This window comes from Ascidiella aspersa, chromosome 2 (assembly GCF_963924565.1).
Source record: "Ascidiella aspersa chromosome 2, kaAscAspe10.2, whole genome shotgun sequence".
Taxonomy (NCBI): Eukaryota; Metazoa; Chordata; class Ascidiacea; order Phlebobranchia; family Ascidiidae; genus Ascidiella; species Ascidiella aspersa.
This window is the reverse complement of record NC_139448.1, coordinates 16,153,888-16,169,301: the sequence shown is the minus strand read 5'-3', so window position 1 is coordinate 16,169,301 and position 15,414 is coordinate 16,153,888. Positions and strand designations below refer to the sequence as shown.

Genomic DNA, 15,414 nt, shown 5'->3' with positions numbered 1-15,414 from the left:
ACGCAAAGCCACCAACAATTGTCCAATTATTATATCGCCGACAAGAAAAAAGGAGAGCGATGACGTACGCGTGAGTTTGAGTGTGTGTGGCCTTGGCAAAGCGGCGCGGCGATGTTGGGAAAGCGCCGGAAGGACGACCCCCTCGGCATTGTTGCGCGGAGAAGTGAGTCCGCTCGTGTACGAATTGACAGACTCGCGCCAATTCCGGGCGCGGATAAATTATTTAAACGCGCCCGACGACTTGCTCAGGTGTGGTGGGTACCGGGGTTGCCGGGGCATTCTCTTCCTGCGCTGGTGTGCGTGTGTGTGTTGATACACAAGCCGAGCGCGGCGGGAGGTTTCGCTTCAGCTCGGAAATGATTCGAGTGAATCTGCGTGGACGGTGTACAAACAAAATTTGCGCAAACGAGCATGCTGCAGACTGTAGGTAAACAGAACAAGCTCCATATGGATAAATTCGCATCGTCAACTAACGAAGTGTCAATTGGCCAGCGGTGCGCCTTTATTAACAGCACTTTCTGTAGTTTTAACGACATTGTATAACAGTGTTGATATTAATTTAAGTTTGAACTAATGTCAAGTAATACCGCAATGGACAGCATTTGGGTACATTACAATTGCTGCAGGATTCTTGTAGCCGCTTTTTAATTCCCGCGGAATTGTAGCTATACGGTATACTAAACGTCGGAAATTTTAGGAAGAGAAACAACTCAGTAAGACTTCAAGAGCACAGAAACTTTCACTCACAATCACATTACCGAACGTTGACCCTCACCTGTCATCATATTACGCGTCATTTATTGCTCTGTGTTGGGCGACGAAATCGGCGCTGGTCCAGCGGGCTTTTCAGTGTCGTTGAGTCATGGCATTGGCCGCCGAGGTGCTCTGGCCTCGAGGGAAGTGCGACGTCGCCCGAGGAAAAACCTCTCAGTCGACATCGTTTGACTCCATTGTTGACACCAACGCAACGTCACCGACCAGTCGCTCTTGCCAAACCCGGTTTACTTAAATAAATCGCCGCCTCGAGGAATGTGTAGCGTCATCGTTATTCATCGATAGTAAAGGGGCAATAGGCTGAACGAGCACACAGTTTTTGATGCAGAAAGTTTGCCCAGTGAAAATAAACTAAACATTGTACACCAACGGTCACGGAAAAGTATCATCTAAAGACATTCTTTTTGATACCGTCTTCACATCACAGGAAAACGTATAGGTTAAAAAATATTCTAACTCATGCGAAAAACAGTCAAACCCCACGCGCCATATTGGCATGCAGAGGCGGCCAAGCGCGAAAATGAATTTTCCCTGTTATTTGAACTTGGCCTAGATTTATAGCAGACGGAAAGGGGGCACTTCACGGCTTTAGAATATTACAGAACACATGGACTCCAAAAACACAAGCATCCCAATAATGACAAAACTACAATTGCAGGCAAGTATCCGGAAAGGAACCGAGTCAGAGTTAAAAATGGCCAGCCAAGCAAAATACGCGCGATCAAGTTGTTCGGAGTTTCCTGCCCGACTTTTTAGGGGAGAGGGATCAATAGATGCCAGACGCAAATGCGGGCAGGAATTTATTTGGGCATCAGCAGCCATCTTCGCAGGCGAGCACTCCCGAAATGCGACGGAATTTAATATTTAATGACCGACTCCCCCGTCTGCGACTGTACACATTATCGACACACGCCACTTTTCGAACAAGACCTGACAGTTTTGCGTCTGGTGACTGCGCGATTTTGGTTACTTTGTGAAACACCACGGCCAATTTGTGCTAAAACCACTGAAGGAAAAGACATGTAAAAATCGAAAATCGTCCGCCGATGCAAATGCCGTAAATTTGCCAAAAAAATACACGGAATGTCTGTTTACGCCATTTAAACAAAGGTTTTTCACTGTAATAAATCTCGGGAGCGCAAAATAGAAGTTAAAAAAATTTTACCTTTCCTATTGGCTACATGGTACATCAAGATCCAAATCGGCCAGCAATTGACCGCATTCACCTTACACATGTTAAGTCATAAACAGTTTTCAAATGTTGACGTTACGCCCTTCCCTCGAAACTTGGACAATATAGATTTGGCGTTAATCCGACAGACCATCTCTTAACCAAGCGTGAGATCGACGAAATAAAACTGGAAAGTTTAATAAGCTACGCTCTGCGGGAAAAAGCGGCCGGCTTTTGTTCGCAGTTGATCGCCGAACAAATGCTTATCATTAAATTTGGGATTGGGTGTGCGCCGCGCCACAACATTTAATAAAAGCAGCAAAGCGGCCACTAGTGCGTCGCACCAAAAGCCGCTTAGCACAGGCGACTTAAAGAGATTTTGCTATTGCGGCACCACTGACCGTCCAATGATTTCGACTAGACAAACGCGCTGACGGGGAAAACGTTTTCTTTGGGGGCGAAAGAAGTTTTTTCAAAACTAAAAAAACGATATTAGGGCTGTCGGTGTATCTCTGTAACAAATTAACCAAAGCACATTCAAATCGGCCGAAATAGAACTAAGTATAATTTATTTTTGTAGTATTAAAATCCAACAAATTCTATGAATTTTCGGGACTTAAAAATACTCTTTTATATTGTTAGTAAAGTTTATTGTTAACGGAAGTTTGGTAAGAGCTAAATTAAAACAAATTTTACTCTAAAACATGTGAGGTTGTGAGTAATAACAGCCACTATAAAAATGACAAACGTTTTCCTGAACGGTTTTAAATGGGGTCGTTTAGATTGCAAAAAGGCCATGCAACACCGCAGCGTTTTTAGAAGGCGTAGAGAGAAATTTACTCTACAAAGCTCGCCCTTGAGCATTAAGCGGTCGATGGCAGCGACCAAACTTGATTGAACTGATAGTTCCAGGCACGGTTTAATTAATTTCGCCATTACTCAGTTGCTCAAAAACACCCTGCACGAGATAGCGATGGGATTCGCGCTCTGCTCCAACACTGTTGATTGGTACGGTCCAAAATAGGCACATCGCAGCGATTTTTGAAGCTTCGGGTGAAAATGTTGCTCGATTCAAGATTGGTTACGACGGCTAGAAACGCTTTTGGTAATTTCACAGAAAATATATCTTGTTAGGTCGTTTTTTTTATATTTTTATATTTCTGTCGCAAACACAACAACAAGAAAAAAAAAATTGGTAGTTAACTTATTTTAGATGTTTTGGAAATACACAACAGTCCAATATGTTCTATTTGTAAGAAATGAAACACGAAATTGCATTCATGTGCAATGCTTGGCGTATAGCATTGCACATGAATGCAATTACTGGAAAGAAAGAAAAGATCGTTTATCAGCAGAAATTAGCCTACAACGAACCGACGTGGATGAGCGATGCCATTCGAGTGATATCTAAGTCGCATTGAAATTAAAACTCAGTTATTATTTATGAGATTTGGCGGAGATATGTTTTATTACGTAACTTAGCGCTGCAGCAGTGGGTGTTAATAACATGTCAAGTATGGCTGGTTATCTTGCAGTAGAGTTGAAAGTAACGACTGGATTGGAATATAAGGACGATACTAAGCAGGCAAACCACAGTAGGCCGCAACAATAATGAGCTTCCAAACAAGGATCGAGCAGGCAACCCACAGTTCCAATACGCTGATCCGCCAAACTCATTTCCCTAAATCGCTAAATCGCGTTTCATGGTTTGTGGTTAAGACGGGGGCCAAGTCAAGCCAATATAATATCGTTCTTGCAAAAGGTGCAATGGCGCGTTGTTTAAAGTAAAAACTGTTTGTAACGTCTACGAGTGAAAAACTAGGGACTTGACTGTGGAGAATAGGGCGTTGCCGGAAAACGGCCAGACAAATATATGAGGATTTGTGGGCTATTGCGGCACACAGAAGGCGCAGTATAATCAAACACAATAAGTTTGCTGGTCAATGATTAACGAACGAACGGAAAAACGACATTCAAGTGGCGCATAACCCTCGCTCAGTTAAACACTGCGCCGTTTAGACTTTTATTAAACTATGACAAAAACTCAATAATCGTGATGTCAGAACACTTTACTTGTTGTTTTGCTTTGCACATTGTTCGACGGAACGGCGGGACGGCCGCTTTATTGGGCGCACGTTAGCGATTTTACGTTGTCCCGGCAGCAAATTCCAACAAAAAATTAATGGCGCGGTGAGGAAAACCTTGCCATAATTGCGCCTCTAGCAAACCAACCGCACTTCAAACGCGAATTGCAGGGAAGGATTGTTGACGTGGCACATTTTTGCCGAATCGGAACAAATCACGTACTGACAGCAAGCGGTTGGTCGAGCGTTGATACAACTGGTCAGTTTACACGGCCACCACATAAACGGTTCAATTTCTACGCTGTGATTTCATCCCATTTATTAAACCAGTTGACATAAACACGCTAAAAATCTCCGCAAACGAAGTTGTGACTTTTTCCATGTGAATGTGAAAATATGTCGCAGATCACGTGAAATGCTTTATTGTACGTTTGAAAGACGAGAACGCGAAAGCGTTCGTCAAAAAACTTTTTACTGTTGCACAATTTTGCTATCTCGTCTAGGCGCCACCTTTCGTTACCGCCATAATTGGTCGTTTCACAGTCAAACTGCTCATCCAGCTTCAGTGTGGCCTTGATACCAGGAGAGATAGTGGCAAGTCGGCCGAAGCTGCAGCAAAACCAAGAGTCTGAAGGCGGTGACAAGTACTCCAGGGTTATCTGATGCATTCACGTCACATGAAATCAGGATCACAAAGTCAACACGCTGACGACCAAGTGGAAATGTGATTAGGGCATTGGAGCATGCTCTCATTAGACTTGTATATTGGATTTGGATTGGTGCACGTTGGTATATAAGAGTGTCAAGAGGAAAGCAAAACCTGTTTGTTTTTGCAAGACACATTACATTCTTCTAACAACGACTTCATATGAAAAAAAAAAGTTTCACATATTAAAATCTGCATAAATTGGTATTGCACTAAAATGCGTTTTCCTTTTTGCATAGTTTGGTCATTTTCAACTTTCTAAAATCAGAACTTATTTAGTCAGTAGTTCAGTACTCCTTTATGAGCACATTTCTAAACACATAATTTTTTAAATGCCAAACAAGTAAATAGTTTTACCAAATGAAAGTAGTCTGTTATTTACAACAACAAGTTATCAAAATTATAAAAATATAAAAAACATATCAAGATAATTTAAGTGTCCTAAATAGTTAACAGTATAATAGCTTTTTAAAGAAAGACTTTCCATGCCCACCAAATATGTTGAGACAATAAAAATTGTGTATATGTCATGTAACTGTAACATCATCTGTGTATTTGTATGGCCACAGAATAACACATACCAAACTTCGACGACAAAGCATCAAAAGGTAATGGATCTTCAAACAGTAAACAATCAGCCAGAGAGACAATTCATGCGTAAAACAATGATGTCTATACAGTTTAGTGCTGCTTGTGTGCAATAAGCAATGATTCGTAAAACACTAAACATGAACTTATTTAAAAATTAAACAAACAGTTAATTCTATGCAATATTTAGGGTGGTTTGTCAGTTCAACTTTAAAAAGATATTAGGTACATTTGCCGAAGTCAAAAAACATTTCCCAAATTTGTCATTAACTAACATTATAATATAGCATAATGTAATAAATGACTAATTTGTGTTAAAACATAATATAGGTGGCATTTTTTCATATTTTTGTTTTTCTAATAAATTGATTAACTTAAAGAAAAATATAAATGGCTCAATCACCAATTCTATAAATGGTTTTACACTACAGCGGTTGCCTATTCTCGATGGATAGACAAAATCAATAACTTTACAGTCACTGCTTTAAAGTGTTTAGTGCTAATGGAGTTTACTGCAATACTATACTAAAAAGATTTAATGTTTTTTTTTTAAATTAACCTAACTTATTTGCTGTTAACAACACATCATAAAAATATGTTTTACTAGCTCAAACATATTTGTACATACCATATGTTTTATTATTTGAAGACAATTACCTGTCTTTGGGTGCTTGGTATTGAAATTGTTCAAGTTCATTTAGAAGTGTTGAAACAAACTGCCTGTCTTCTGCGCTGAGGTAACGCCCACCTGTATCCAATATATTTTCGATACGATCCATTCTTGTTGTAAGGCAACAAATCACTGAACAATGTTACAGTTCATCCGTTTAGCATGTTTGATCTGAACACAGCAAGTTTAAAAATAAAATCGCAATTTAAAAAAATTCAAATTAAAAAAAGTATAGCATTTCTAGGCAAATGTAAGCTTTATTTTTTAATGATTGGGCCAATGCATGTAAATTAGGCCTATTGAAAAACCTACTGGAAACCTAAAAATATTGTATAACTTTGCAATATTATTGACTGAGCCTTTATATGATATAAAGTACATATTTTTCTCTGAATAGTGGCCCATGACTGTAAAGAGATAAAACTGCAAAAATATAATTATATTTGCAATTGTATAATTTTATAGTAAGTTAACTTGTTAAACATCAATGATATTAACTGTTTTGTGAGTATTAATAGTATGTATTATTATTAGTATTCCCACAGACAAATGGCATTTTAACTTTGATTGCTTGGGTACTTATTCATAATTAATGACTTCTACTTGGGACACTGCCATTTTAATTTCATCAATTAATCAAGAGGGTAAACTTTTCACAAATATGCATTGCTCCATTGTCACTGTACACAGAGAAACATATAAATAGTAAAGTGTATCTAAAATTTTAGCAGCTAAAATTATATTTTGGTTTGGTAAAACTGAAGCAACAAGATAAATTATTACGAGTATAATTTCACTTAATATTAAAATACTATGAACAAAAAGCTAAACCTGATATTAATTTACAAACTTCCCTAAAATCTAATGGTTTATGTAAAGATTAGTATCTGTCATTCTTAACAACATAAAACCAACTGAATTTACTCACATTTAACCAGAATATAGAAAAAAATTTAAACCGGTTTCAGGGTTTTTAGAATTTTAAGGATGTTTTTGTTATAAATAAGGAATCAACATAATTTTAAATTGCATTCTAAAACAAGTCAAATTTTTGCTTACGAATAATAAAACACAACAGTTTAAGTTAAGTATCTAAATGAAATGTGGTATTATGGTATCTAAATTGTCTAAAAAAGAATAAACATAAAATAGGAATTTAAAGCCTATACAGAAGTAGGTTTTGAGACAAACATTGTTGCTGTTTTAAGACAAACATTGTTGTTGCAAAAAAAATAAATAAAGAATTACTAAAAATATTCTTAAGGGTTTCAAAATTAATTTTACTTGTTAACAACATTATCTAGCCAAAATGCTCAAAAAAAAATAAAATTTGAAGCAGCGTTTCTGCCAGATCCTCGCGGACAGTTGGGCAGGTTGACTTGATACTACAAAGTTTCTAACAAAGTTATTAACAAGGTGGATGCTGGGCTATTATTTATTGGATACTCTAAAAAAACACTATTTTTTAGTTTATGGTCTACGAAATATAATATTTGTTAACCTATACCAAATTCAGTATTTTTAACTTAGGTCATGCTTATTGAGTGCTGTATTTTACATAATATAGCAAGCCAAGGCAAGCGCTGTCTATCCTATACTCTCATCTGCGAATATTGGTATGAAACTAGCCTGCAACGCAGTAAACCAATTAATAGACTGAGAAAACTATTACCGGAAATGAACAGTGCATACAAAAAATGCAACTTTTAGAGTTTATTTTATTAACCAAATACGTAGCTATAAACAGCGCTACGAAAATCTGTTCAAGGCAGCTTTACGTATTTGCTCGAGTCAACGATACATAAATTGTACTTAACCTTTTTCTCTTGAATAGCGAGAGAATGGGCTATTTCAAGTCGGAAAACACACAACGGTTCACGCTACTGTGAGGCAAAAATATTTAGAGATTTCTATAGACTTGCTGTTAGCTTTGTAAAACGTAGAGCTGAAAGTTGGTCAACGGCATACGAATAGTTTACTATTGTTAAACTATTTACATGTTCTACTACAGTGGTTTTAAATGTGGGCGGAACCTTGACAAGGGCGATAGAACATACTGTATATCAGGGTGGTTATGGACTTGTGGCTCACGAAATATCATTTTCTTTGGACCAAGGAGATTTTTTAATAAAGTGATTCCCAAAACTTCTCGTTTCTCGTACTGTTAAAAAGATTAATAAAGACTAAGCAGATACTAAATTGCAAAAATATTTCAATTTTAGTGTCATTACTCATATTTTTTAGCTATATTGAACTACGTGAAGGAATCATTTTTGGCGATTGGCGCATATCTTGTTTCTGTATCGAGTGTGACATGTATAGTTAAATAACCCTTTTAATTGCAAAATACCCTAGTATTATCCCTGATGTTATATTAAGATGCGTAAAGTCTACATGGTTCGGTTTTTACCTGCGACTAGAAAAAAGTTGCCCATCCCTGAGATATAGAATGCGTGTAGGATTTTCTGCAGTAAAATTTTGAGGAAATTTAATCGAAAAGAATATCTACCATAAAGTATATGAGTGATTGTTTAAATTAACAAATATAAACGTTGTGTTTGTGTTACCGATTTCCGGAAAATGCAGTGTTGTAAACAAGTCATTTCGAAATGACTTAAGTCCCAGTCAAGTCATTTGTAAAATAACCAAGTCCAAGTCACGTCTTTTTGAATAAATAACAAGTCAAGTCCCAGTCAAGTCATGATTAGAACAACTTCAAGTCACGTCCCGAAGTCAACTTCAAGTCACGTCCCTGCCGTCAAAATAAAACGTTAAGCTATTGATAATTTTATACTCGTACGACTATGAGCAATAATTAAATGAAAAAAAGAAAAACGCAACATATAGCAAGAGAATTGATTTATGTGCAAAATTTTTGGTAAATAGCTCTATTTTATGTAAAAAGACTTACAGAAAACACTAATTCATTTCAACCCAAGTCATTTGCCCAAATGACTTAGTCAAGTCAAGTAATTTTGCCCAAATGACCTTAGTCGAGTCAAGTCATTTTAAAACAGTGACTTAAGTGCACTTAAGTCAAGTCAGTGACTTAAGTCATTACAACACTGAAAAAAATGCATTATATTAGTTTTTCTTGTACCGTAATGTCAATACGTAGTTTTCCAAACGATAGGAATTTAAAATAGTCTCCGAAATAAAAATAATTTCTATATAATAAGTGGGGCGATTATTTTTTGACCTAAAAATAGGAAATTTTGACATGAAAAATTAAAATTTTGACAAATTTTGACCTGAAAATAATTTTTTTTCACAAAATTTTGACCTGTTAGAAATACTTAAATAACTTATTAGGCGTCGTTAATCACGCGTTTTTTATACCGTATATTGTTCTAATAAAGATATAATACGGTTAAAATGACTTTAACATAGGCTATATCAATACTAAATGATTTTGATAGAATGAACGACAAATTTCAAAACAACTGAACAACCAATTTCAAAAAGCTGACTTTAGTTTTTTTTCTATTTTTTAAGCGATTTATGTGCATTTTCATTTGATTTTGACTTGAAAAAATTTTGACAAATTTTGACAAAATTTTGACTTTTTTTGACAAGTCAAAAAATAATCGCCCTAATAATAAGTAATTCCGCTGTGAGAAAAGTTATTTTTGTTTGTAGTAACATTTCAGTCAAGAGTCAAAATAAAAGATATTTTGAGCTGTTTAAATATCGTTTTTGTATGAACAATGTGTCAGAAAATAAAAATGAATAAGGCGAATTGGCTCGCGCGAAGTGCTTGACTGCTTAAAAAAAGTGTTCGATTAGAAACAAAACGTTTTTACACTGAATGTATATTTAGAATCCTTGCGCTTTCACATTTTTTGGACTGGAAACAGCATCAGATTTTTGAAGTCTTTTAGTATTGTGACATCAATTTATGACGTCATCACTAAAATTCCTTGCCTACACTGGTCAACGCAAAGAAAAAAAAAATTAGTGTTCCGCGGTAAAAAGAAGTTTAAAAACCCTGCTCTATAGGTTACATATACTTTGTAACTTCACGCTGTGACGTATTTAAGTGACGTTTTCTGTGTAACTTTATATTGACGACAAAAAATGAGCAATCTTGGTTAAATGTGGCGTGTGCCACCTTCCGCTAAACGCGGAACATTATTTGATTTAGCCACGCCCAATTTTCTTGTGCTTACACCACATACTTAAGGGTGTTACTGTTCTTCTAACACTCTTTTAAGAAAACCTTACAAAACATACAATACATGAGAACACAAACAAATGAAACCTATATTACCATTGGGAGTTCATTAAGCATTTGTTTAGTAGTGTTGCAAACAAGTAATTTAAAATTGGCAAAATTCCCAGTATTCAAGTAATTTGTTCAAATCACTTAGGTTAAGTCAAATCATTTGAGAACAGTAGACAAACAACAGAATGATCTACCCTAGCCCTTTGGCGCAGTTTAGCAGAAAATAACATTTTCATTTTAAAACAGTTTGGTTAAAGAAGCTTATATAAACGTTTCTCGATTGACTATCAGGGGTCCGCAAATACTTTTTGGCGCGACCCAAAATTACTAGTACCGAGGTCTCGCGACCCAAATTCTACTTTTTTTAATAAAATAGCTTTTTAAAAAAACACAGTAATTTATTGTGTTTCTATTCATTAAGACAGATCTATATGTTATGCGTTTTTAAAGAGAAAGGGTTCTGTAACACAACTGAAAAGAAGCCTTGAGTTTTATTCCTTTTGATGTCTCATTCGGATGATAAATATGATTTAGCAACCAATATGGGTTGCAGGCTTGCAGCCCCACCAATTCCCCGCCATAACCCCTTCAATACGCGTCCGCTATTGCGCTTTCTTAGTGCAATAATTACTGGCAAGGTGTGTAATATTTTTTGACGCGAATCACTAAAAATGCCCGACGTCGCATCGCAATCGTTTTAGGCAACTCAACATTATAAGGCTCGCATCTAAGGATTTTTCAGAGGGCAATATAAATTTTAAGACAGAGGTTGACAACCTTTACCAAGTCGCGGACCAGACCAAACTCAGCAAGTTCTCGGCGGGCAGTATTAAATTTCCGCTAACAATTTTTTTATAAAAACGTGTGGCCTCTAAGCACTTTTATACAATAACTCTTAATCAGGGACAAACCCAAATGTTTGACGCAGTGAAAATACAATAAGGAAGCAACGGGCTTAGCGCGAAAAAAAATGTTTAAATTGGCAAACCTTTAAATTTACAAGGAGACGTGACGCATTTTCCACACACGAAATAAAATACGAACATATTTCTTATACTCTTTTAGTTAATGTTTATCATTAAATATTATATCAGCGAATTAATTTGGAAAAAAATGATTTTAGAGGGTTTCATGCTACGAAAAAATTCCTACTTATAGTTGTCATGCGCACGTCACATTTGGTCTGAGAAGACTACATCAAAACGCCAACGTAATTCAAAGTCAAATTTGATACGCACAGTGAAAAATTTTGTGCAATTTCGTATAGTTAAAACAGTTAAAAATATTGAACATGCTGGCCTTGTGTACAGTTTATGAAAGAGTTTGCGGGCAGGATGATTTTCACTGGAGGGCCGGATCCGGCCTGCGGGCTGAAGGTTGCCGACCCTTGTTTTAAGACACGTTGTAACGAAGAGAACAACGTGCTTACGACGCTTTGGTTACAGAAACGGGATAAAAAATGAAAGAGAGTTTTTTAAAATCATATACCAAGAAGTAAACCCAGATTGCGGTAAGCAGATCAGTTTGGTGTGGTAATGGCCAAAATAGTGTTGAATTGCAAGCGCTCTTTGCCATCACCTGGATCGAACGAACACTCACGAGTTTTAACGGGGCTTAGTGTATATATTTCGCGTGACAATTTTAGTCGCGCTCAGAGTAAGACGGCTATCTTGTATACAATTCAGTGTACTAATGGAAACAATTAGAAAACTTAAAATATAGGCCTCTATTAATAAGGCATTCGCGACCCAAATCGAATGGTCCCGCGACCCAAATTGGGGTCGCGACCCCGTATTTGCGGACCCCTGGACTATAGGGTGTGGTGCATTACGAAATTTTAAAGCAGTACATTTTTTGACATGAGATTTCTAAGCATTTATATATCAATTACAATTATTGTAGTTCGAGCTGTTGTACAGCGATTTAAACGCAAATTTATAAAAAAAAAACGAAATTTATGTGACCACACAAAAGAGCATATTTGACTTTGTCAAGTAGCTCATCGAACCATTGTCGTTACAGTATTTTCCTAAATCATCGGCACTTTTGCCTTCGTATTATCCTGCACTGGGGCGACAACAATTATGGCCGGGTAGCTTACGTTATACGAATAATTAAAGCGGATTTTTATTAACTTGCGATTGACCATGCGTTTTTCATTCTCAACTAAAATCATTATTCTTTTACGATGTTTTGTTTGTGGTGGTTTTATACCTATCGTAAACATATGTAGCGAAAATGTAGTTCGTCAACTAAATCTTACTTTGTTAACACATCCTTTTTTTATTTCGTTTTCATTAACGCGCTTTTTAAGTAATAGCTTTAGAATTTTTGATTTAATGAACAAAAAAAACTTTAAAGCCAGTTACGTTTAAGCAGTCATATTCAACTCTTTTAAGATAATGATACATAATTATAATGCTTTGTTCCACAAGACGAAACGAAGTAATGTTCTAGAAATAAGGTTGGTCTCAAAGTTAAAAAAAACATAGATGACATCACAAGGAAAAAAAACATAGATAATTCTCCTATTTAAAAAAAAATGCTTGGTGTTTTTGAAGGAACTTGTGACAATTGCAACTGAAGTTAAGGTAATGCGTTTTGTATATTTGATTTTAGCAGGCAACTCTAGCATTGTTTCCTTATTGTTAGGAGGAGAATTGACGCACTGAGCACACGAAAATATCAGTGGGCAACTTTTTACTTAAAATTATGTAAAAAGTTATATAACTTTTATCTTGTTTTAAAAGTCAGTCAGAGGCTTTTTCTGATACAATAGCCATATGTTTCAAACACGTTAAAATGCGCAAACTACAAAAAGTTATAGGGAGCGGGAGACCACATAGCAGAGGCGTAGCTAAGGGGGATAGTGGGGTACGTATGTCCCCGGGCGCCAAGGTACAGGGGGCGCCAAATTGGGGCTTACAAATGCCAAAATAAGGCTGACTTTTCATTTAAATACAATGGTCTATTAAAATTTGTTTTGCCGCATAAAATAAGGTATATTATATTATTGTAATAGACAATGTGATATAACGTGGAGGAGGGGGTGCCAATTTTATAGTTTGCCCCGGGGCGCAAAATGCCAAGGCTAATCCTCAGTCACACAGCTCTACGGTGTAAAACAGGTATAGTCACATAGTAGGTAACAATATTACACGACACTGAAAACACTCTTTTAAAATTGGCAAAACATAGTACGAAAACCGGAGATCGTTACAGTAAGGTTGTTAAAAATTTAGTTGTTTTTCCATATAGTTTACCATACGTCCCGATTTAGGCGTGACACAGTCCCGATTTTTAGGGCTTTGTCCCGGCGTCCTGATAAGTCAATCAAAATGTCCCGCTAGTATAGTATGAGGTATTCTTACTTACCGTGTAAATTTAATAAAGGTAACCGAGATATAAGCTATCTGTGCCAATAATCTGTCAAAAAGTAAAATTAATAAAGGCGAATTTTCTCGTGCGATTATTTGACTTCTTGGGTCGTCGCAAACAAATCGAAATAAATTTATTCCATTTTTAACTGTACATTCGCTCGAGAATTTGGCTGGCAACAAAGGGCCTCTGTACGTCATACTCAACTGATCCTCGACTGTTTTAAAGCGTTCCGATTTTAAGCCCAAAAAATATTGCAGCTTTACCTATCGTTTTGAATTTGTCACAAAGGAAGCTTTCTGGACCACAATGAGGATCACAAAATTGAGTTTAACTGACGAAGAATTTAAATATTAAATTCTCAACTCGTTTAAGAGACACTGGATTAAAATAAAACTGTATGATGTTACTGATACCAATACTTTAAATTTTTACTAAATATGTATTTGCTTTCCTTTCGTTATACGACATTATAAGTGCTCCAAATGTGTTTTTAATTTTGGAGTGTAATATTGAAGGGTCGTACTGTCCGATGATATGTGTTCGGTGACGTTTTATGTATTTGACGAACGTCAAAATAGATGTTTATTGTAGCTATAGAAATCGCCATTAGCGTTGTAACATCAAAAAGGCGCACAGTACCCATGTGCGCTTTGGAATTGGCAAGGGACAATGTAAGCCACCCTCAGTAGACAGTCAAGCGCGGTGCTGGATATACCTCAGTCTGTTGATTCAGCACAGCTGACCTCGAGAGCTTTCAAGCCAGCAACACGCTCATTGTTAACCATTAAACTGAACGTATAGCACGGATACAATGCGCCGACGAACAAAAGGTTTTTTTTCGTGATCTGAGAACACACGTAGCAAACGGATTCTCGTTATTGCCATTTGAAACGTAGATTAAAGAGGCAACCAGCGTCATTGTTTTAAATTTTTTGGTAGTGCGATCAAACAGCGGCGTAGTTACACAGTAAAGTGAAAACTCAGTATATAAGGTTTGTTAGCTTATCAGCTGTTAAGAGTTTCAGCGCATGTTTTCAGCGCAGAGAACCGATATATTGAACTAAACAGGATCTATCGATTTATTTCTGGATATAAGAAGTATTAAACGTATGTTACTATTAAGTGGATAAGCTGACAAATTGTAAAAGTTGATTATGTGTAAAATCGCGGCGTTTCCCCAATTTTGTTGCCACGTGTGCGTTTCATAACGCCTACGACTACGTGTACACTGACACATGACAAACACTGTTGTGTTACCAAACGAAACAGACCATCAAATACAATATTGGCAAACGCATGTTGAATCGATTGGAAATCAAAGAAAGTTGTGGTCATCATAAACATTTTGGCGTATCACGACATGTCATTTAACATCTTTCCAAAAACTAAAAAAAACTAATTCATTTTTAAAGTCATCCACTGTCAGCGATAATCATTTGTTAATGTACAGTCGCATCTCTGTTTCATCATCAGAAACGGAGCATTGGGACAAAGCTCTATAATCGCCGGATTGAGCAGTTACTAATGGATGATCTGTAGTGAACGCACATGCTACTACCTGCACAGCCCTACATTATAGGCAGTGTATATAATGATAGCTAATGACGTCGCGACGTACAGTAGTGTGTCGCCATTTGCAAATGTGCATTAAAAGTGGCCTGTCTTGAATTTTTTGTTTTAAATGAGTGACTGCTAGCATACATGCTGCTCTATACTAGTGACTGTTTTCAGTTTTTAATAGGTAATACGGTAAAGCGTAGCATTTTTATGACTATATCATAACTTACATTCGCAGGATCAAATGTGCGCCGTCGT

The 15,414-nt window shown here is 36.6% G+C and overlaps 1 protein-coding gene across 1 annotated transcript in view; it reads right to left on the bottom strand.

The window, feature by feature from the left end:
- LOC146163994 (uncharacterized) overlaps positions 1-6,621 on the bottom strand; it is a 32,260-nt gene extending 25,639 nt beyond the window's left edge. Inside the window, exon 1 of the mRNA XM_083382310.1 lies at positions 5,981-6,621. Coding sequence (XP_083238436.1) covers positions 5,981-6,102 — 122 coding nt within the window. The 5' untranslated portion in view covers positions 6,103-6,621. The remainder of the gene's footprint in view (positions 1-5,980) is intronic.
- Positions 6,622-15,414: the final 8,793 nt, after the last annotated feature.